The sequence below is a fragment of the Sarcophilus harrisii genome, chromosome 6, assembly GCF_902635505.1.
Source record: "Sarcophilus harrisii chromosome 6, mSarHar1.11, whole genome shotgun sequence".
In the NCBI taxonomy this organism is placed as follows: Eukaryota; Metazoa; Chordata; class Mammalia; order Dasyuromorphia; family Dasyuridae; genus Sarcophilus; species Sarcophilus harrisii.
Genome location: NC_045431.1, coordinates 248,918,243 through 248,924,244, shown reverse-complemented (window position 1 = coordinate 248,924,244; position 6,002 = coordinate 248,918,243). Strand labels below are relative to the sequence as shown.

Genomic DNA, 6,002 nt, shown 5'->3' with positions numbered 1-6,002 from the left:
GTTCCACTCCTTTGCAAAATAAAATGACCTCAGATGGGGGAAGGTCCTGCAGGAACTGTTGACGAGACCATGAAGGCACTCAGCTGATTAAGACTTTTCTACTTCCATGAACTAAGGAAACATCATTTACAGCTCCTGAATCTCTTCTCTTCCCATCATCCCTTAAACTTTGCAATATAATTAATATTGGAAAGATCTTGGCTAGGTGCTTAGGGTTTAGGGTTTCTTGTATAAGGCAAACAGCCCTTCTCTCTTATCTCAACACGTGAATGAATGACCTGAGCTATAATTATTACTCTTCTGCTCTTTCAGGTGGGTCATATTCCAAAACACCCCATCAAAAACAGTGTTGAGGGCCAACTTGGGCTGCTATCAGGGAGAAACATATATGGAAAATGGCTCACTTTCTACATCCTGGTAACATTTTGCTTGTCATTCAAAAGGTCAGTGTTCCCAGACTATCTCAGAATAACTGTTTCTTAGTTTTTTCTCCTCTACCAGACTGTAAGCTCCCTGAGGACAAGGCTTTCAGGGATAACTGGTGGAATCCATTTGGGGTTAAAAGATTTATAGATTTTCATCCTGGTTCTTGGCCACTCACTTCCTATGTAACTCGGACGATCACATCTCCTTTGTGGAGAGGTACTGTATCTGTACATTGGTGTATACAGAACTGTAGTTTGAATAGATTGGCAGTCCCTTAGCAGTACAAAAGCCTATGAACCTTATTAATTTTTGCATTCACAGCCCAGAATTTGGGGCAAAATGGATAATTGGTACATTTCAATGTATCAATTGCCCAAGAGAGATCACATGAGAAAGCAACCAGGCAAAGAGACACATCATGTCACCAGCAGACTAGGAAGAGAAGCTAGTTTGAGTTTTAAAACTCCAACCATCTGGGAGAAATATAACCGTTCTGCCACTTGTCCCAGATGTAAATAAGCCAAAGCTCTCAGTGAGCTGAGAGCGCCATCTGCTGACAGAAACCTGCACCCAGCGTCTGGATGGACTTGGCAGAACAATGCTCATCTCACCCATTACAGAGGGAAAAGAAATGGAATCCAGTTACCTGGTGGTCACAATCCAGAGCCACTTTGCTCTTCCCAGATGCCTTAAGATAGTAGTACAGAGATGGACACTGAGGCCCATCCAGGCTGTCAAACAGCATCTCCTGGCCAATATTTTTAAGGGACTGTTACAGTCTGATAGATTGCACATTCCCAATGAGCCCAGGCTCTCTGAGGACAGCAGAAATAACCCATTCCTCACAATCAATTCATACAATCACCAATATTTTTATTGATAAGTGCAAAAAGGTTCCGGCTGCAGTCCAGGGCTGGGTGGGTGCTGTCTCTGGGGGCCTTCACACTGGCCCCGAGCCTTGCTGCATCCTCTTCATCAGCTCTTCATCTTGCATGGACAGTTCTGTCAGTTTTTTGCCCATTCGCTCATGGATGTCCAAGTATTTGGAGACACATCGATCCAGACACACAGATTCACCCTTGGAAAGTTCTGCTTCCTTATAATGGGGAGGGACACACTTGCGGTGGCAGGCACTGGTCATCCTGGGGAAAGCCAGAGGCCATTCAATATCTGCAATACTTGAAGAGCCCCTTATCCACTCGGTGGAGGGCCCATCGACAACTTGTTCATAGACTCCGGCGGGGACACAGAACTGAGCTCACAGTAAGCATATACCATTCAGTTGTGCAAAGTTTCAACCCTGAACTCCCTCTCTGCCCTTTTCCCCAAACAAAAAACAGCAGCCATTCCCTCCTTACCCATCCCCGTCCCTCTCACCCATGGCCACACACACCCTGAATTCTATCCCATTCTTTCTTTCTTTCTCTTTTGCGCTAACCCAATGCTGTCTCACTACCTCATACTCTAGAAAATGTTTTCAAGCAAAGATGTCATCTTGCCAACTGTGACTTTTTAAAAAATATTAACATCTGCATAGATACCAAAATGTGTATACTTGTGATTTGCAAAGTTGTTATTCTGAATATATTTCCAGTTGAATTTTGGAGGATTCAATTTAGGTTTTGTGAGTTTATTCTAACTAGAATTGGCTTTGTTTGCATTTAAGTTAAAACAAGCCTGTCAACAGATATAGAAGTGGAAGGGAGAAGGATCCCCTCTCTACGGACCAGGTCACCGACACACAATGAACAATTTGCATCTGATCAGACACGTTTCTTCTTTCTTCCAGAAACATAAGGGAATTTCATGGTTTGTCTAGCAAATACTAGCGGGAGCCAGGCAAGCCTGGTGTATCAGAGAGAAGCATCTCCGTCAGTACCTGTTGTACATGTCGGCCATCATCTCCACCTCCAGCTCAGCTGCCAGCTGCTGGGCTCTAACTGGATCCATCACAGTCTCTCACGCCACCGTGGTTCCCAGCTTCTTTGGTCCTGGGCTGGTGGAAGGAAGGCAGACATAACTTATCAGCACCCATTCACCCTTTAGAGGCTCTCACCCCAAGATCAGAGTGCCCTCCTTTGTTCCCCATCTTTAGTGACCCATTTCCCTCCATCTTCTATCCCAGTTTAAAGCCGACTAGGAATTGCTGTAACATAAAAAGTATAGTGAACTCAGTCAGAGGCACTGGGGTCTAGTCACAATCCTGGGCCATTTCAGGCATGTATACACTTTTTCAGGTCTTGCTTATATAAGGGGGACAACAGGCCTCAAAGAAGAAAATGTCTTTACAAATAGACAGAACTATGGTGTAATTATTACTCTTAGTAAATGAGTCATAATTTCATCCCTATGGCTACTACCCTAACCAGCGAAATCTCAGTGACCTCTTGCCCTAAGGAGATGGCTTCACAAGCTGCCACATGGCCTACCTCCTGTGATGATTGTCCATTGACCTAATTAGTCTGGCCTTCTAACAAGTTAATCAATCAACAAACAGTTTGTCATAAGCCTATCTTTCCAAACTGGAAGGATCTACCCAGCACTGACCATTCCCAAGCACCATCTGTGAGAAGTGAGGGGCAAACCAGGAACCATATTAAAATATAACTGACACCAGCAGAAGGGAGCTTTGACAGTTCATCGATGGATTCCCACCACCAACTCTACTGTAACCCTTTATGTCACAGGAGATGATCTTCAGCTGAGAACGAAAAGCTCATCGATGATTCCATGGCCAAGAAAAGGATGAGCCATTCTCATTTAGCAAGACTGGTCTGTGTGTGAACCCTCTGGTGGACCGTCTGTCACTGGGCTTCCACTACAACTCGGTGAATGATTTCTTGAAGACGGTGAGTCTTTCTCCAATGCCAATGGGCAACAAGATTTTCAGAGAGTTAGTAGAGTACAAGCTCTACTACTCTACTGCTCTATTCCCTTACGTTTCTGTAAGTGCTAACGGGTTAAGTCACCAAACACTTATTAAGCACCTCCTACATGCTAAGTGCTCAGAGAAAAAGAAGGGACCGGTCCATTTCCTTGAGGACCGTACAATCTAACGCAAACAATTATACGAAGATGAGATAAACGTAGAGGGCAGCGGCTGGAGCGCGAGGGGCACCATGGCAGGCCTGCCACAGAAAGCTGGGAAACCAAAGAATGGAGACGGAGGCGGGGATGGCGGTAGGAGGCCTTAAACATCGGGAGCAGCCAGCTAGGAGGCACAGAAATGGGAGGTGGCCGGCGTGCTGTGAACAAGGAACAGCAGGACTAAGACGGGAGTAGCACAAGTGCAGATGGTAGGAGGATCAGAGCTCCCGAATGGAGCGGTCAGCCTCGTTCCCCCTCTACAAGCCGTGGGTTTTCCCCGTATAAAATGGAAGGGGCAGCACCCACTGTGCTGGATCACTGACTGCAACCTGTCTCTCACATTCACGACTCCGTGACCTTACCAACAGTGGCGCCCACGGCGGCGAAGCTTAGCTTTAAGGGCCAGGTCCCCGTGCTCCACTTCGTTTGGTACTGCCGAGCCCAGCATACAGCGGGAGCGTAAGAAACACTCACTAGGCTCGGCCGGTCCAGCCTCCCGAGCGCGATCAGAGAGCTGATACCATCAGATTTCACCGCCACGGGGAAATCCGGCGCCAGGACCTCCCCCATCACCCCCGGCCCCAGCCCAGGGGCGTGTTCCCCGCGATTTATACTCAGAGAACCTTCTAGAGCAGCGCGCAGTGCCATTAACCCGCGGCTTGCCGAGCCCGTCGCAGCGCGGAGCGCTTAAGTGAGGCCCTCCGACCCGGATCCCATAGATCCCTGCGCCAACGCCGGTGAGATAAGCCCAGGCCCACGAGGGAGATCAACATCAAGGCATCCAGGGCCCTGGGCTGTCCCGAGGCGCTCGGGGGACCAGCGCCGGCACAGGCGGGCGCCGCGGGCCTCAGTTTCCCCTTTGTGAAAGGCCGCCCGCGAGGCCCCCGGAAAGCCCTACCCGCTCCGACCCTCGGCGGCTGTCCGGGCCCCAGGGGCCGCGTCTGCAGACCGATGACCCGGGCTCCGATGCTGCGCCTTCTCGGACAAGTCACTGGGCCGCGGCGGGCCCGAGCTTCCTCATCCGTACCCGACAGCCTCTGGGTCGCTTCCGGCCGAAGACTCGCGACCCTAAGGACAGACCGGGAAATCGAGCAACTTCTAAAGCTGGCAGGGGTCAGTGGGGGGCGAAGGTCAGGGGTGCTGATCAGGGGTTGGCTAGGGAGTGGAGGCGCCCCGGGAGAGGGCCAGTCAGCTGGTCAAGGTAGAGAAGGAGGGAGGGTCAAAGTGTCACGGTAAGGGTCTGGGTCGTGGGTCACGGCTAGAGGCGGGATATTACTGTCTCCTCCCGTCCTCGGCTCTCTCCCCCCGTGCGGGTGACGAAGGACACACGGGAGACCCAGACGTCCGGAATCCCCTTACTACCGGCCCAGGACCAACAGGCGCCCCCGGCAACAACTCGGACTCACCTAGGTGAAGCGTGGGACCTTGGCAGCCAAAGTCTTGGGTCACTTCCGGGGAAGCAGGAAGTCCCGCCCCTGAGTAGGATGGGGGGAGAGATCCGAGTCCGCTCTAGGAAGACGGGCGCCGCGACCATAGAGGGGAAAGGCGGCGGGCGGAAGGAGAGGAAGCCGGGGGCTGGAGGCGCGAGATGCGAGTGACCGAGCCTTTGTGACGTCACAGACGCCGGACAGGGGCGGGGCTTCGGGCTGCTGCTGCACTCCACGTGGGCTGGAGGGCGCGGGCCCAGAAGCTGCCGGCCCGGGCTGCCGCACAAGCATTTATTCATTTTCTCCCGGGTCCGGGGCGAAGCGCTGCGGATGCAAAGCGTAGTCCTAGGGGAGCTGCTCTCCTCTTCCCCGCCCCACCTCCTAATACCCATTTTACAGATACAGAAAGTTGAGGGAGCGCAGTCTTCCCACGGATCACGGGCAAAGCCTGGAACGCCCATCTCCCGACTCCAATGCGAGACTCTTTCTTCTCTGCCTCTTTCCCGCCCCACAAAAATATAATTCTTAAAAATTCTCATTAATAATTATTAAAAAAAATAAAATAAAATTCTAAAAAAAAAACTGGCTGATACTCAATTAAATTTACTATTTATTCTCAGGAGTGTTTAATTTTCCCCGTTACATTTACAAAAATGTAATTTTGGGGGTAAAATTCTGAGTTCCAACTCTCTTGCTTCCTCCCCACCCTGTTAGCTTTTCTTCCATAGCGACCTGACCTAACATAACTCCCCAAAGAAAAGGCCAGCCCCCCACCCACCAGACGTTCCCTTTCCCGGTGAGATTGCCCAATAGACCATCTAGAAGGGGCACGTGTCCACATTGGGCATCATTTTTGCATAATTTTGCAGCTTTGTGACCCCAACTGTCTTTACTGAAAAGGCAGCTTATTCCGATGAATTAGGGGTCAAATCCCAGCGCTGTGGTTTACCCCCCTGGGTCGCTTTGGACCAGTCACTTCTCTCTGGATCCCAGTTTCCCCATCTCTAAAATGGGGAGGGGTCCCAGACTGGATGTTCTCTAGGTCCCTCCCAGCTTTAAGGC

General features: G+C 50.6%; 1 protein-coding gene across 3 annotated transcripts; it reads right to left on the bottom strand.

Annotated features, from left to right (window-relative positions):
• Positions 1-1,278: 1,278 nt before the first annotated feature.
• On the bottom strand, positions 1,279-5,071 carry TIMM10 (translocase of inner mitochondrial membrane 10). 3 transcript variants are annotated; one of them, XM_012552698.3, is made up of 4 exons: positions 4,920-5,070; positions 4,412-4,581; positions 2,306-2,422; positions 1,279-1,568 (listed from the first exon to the last, which is right to left on the bottom strand). In XM_012552698.3, exons 3-4 carry the CDS (start codon positions 2,374-2,376, stop codon positions 1,367-1,369), a joined length of 273 nt encoding a protein of 90 aa, XP_012408152.1. In that variant the 5' UTR covers positions 2,377-2,422; positions 4,412-4,581; positions 4,920-5,070; the 3' UTR covers positions 1,279-1,366. The 3 variants fall into 3 exon arrangements, with proteins under 3 accessions (XP_012408152.1, XP_031799765.1, XP_012408153.1); XM_031943905.1 differs by lacking the exon at positions 4,920-5,070 and adding an exon at positions 4,790-4,899; XM_012552699.3 differs by lacking the exon at positions 4,412-4,581 and having other exon boundaries at positions 4,920-5,071.
• Positions 5,072-6,002: the final 931 nt, after the last annotated feature.

Excerpts from the sequence above, each read along its gene's own strand:
- TIMM10 (XM_012552699.3), bottom strand. The coding sequence starts at position 2,376 with ATGGATCCAGTTAGAGCCCAGCAGCTGGCAGCTGAGCTGGAGGTGGAG. Across the intron at positions 1,569-2,305 it reads ATGGCCGACATGTACAACAG|GATGACCAGTGCCTGCCACC; the intron begins GTACTGACGGAG and ends GGCTTTCCCCAG.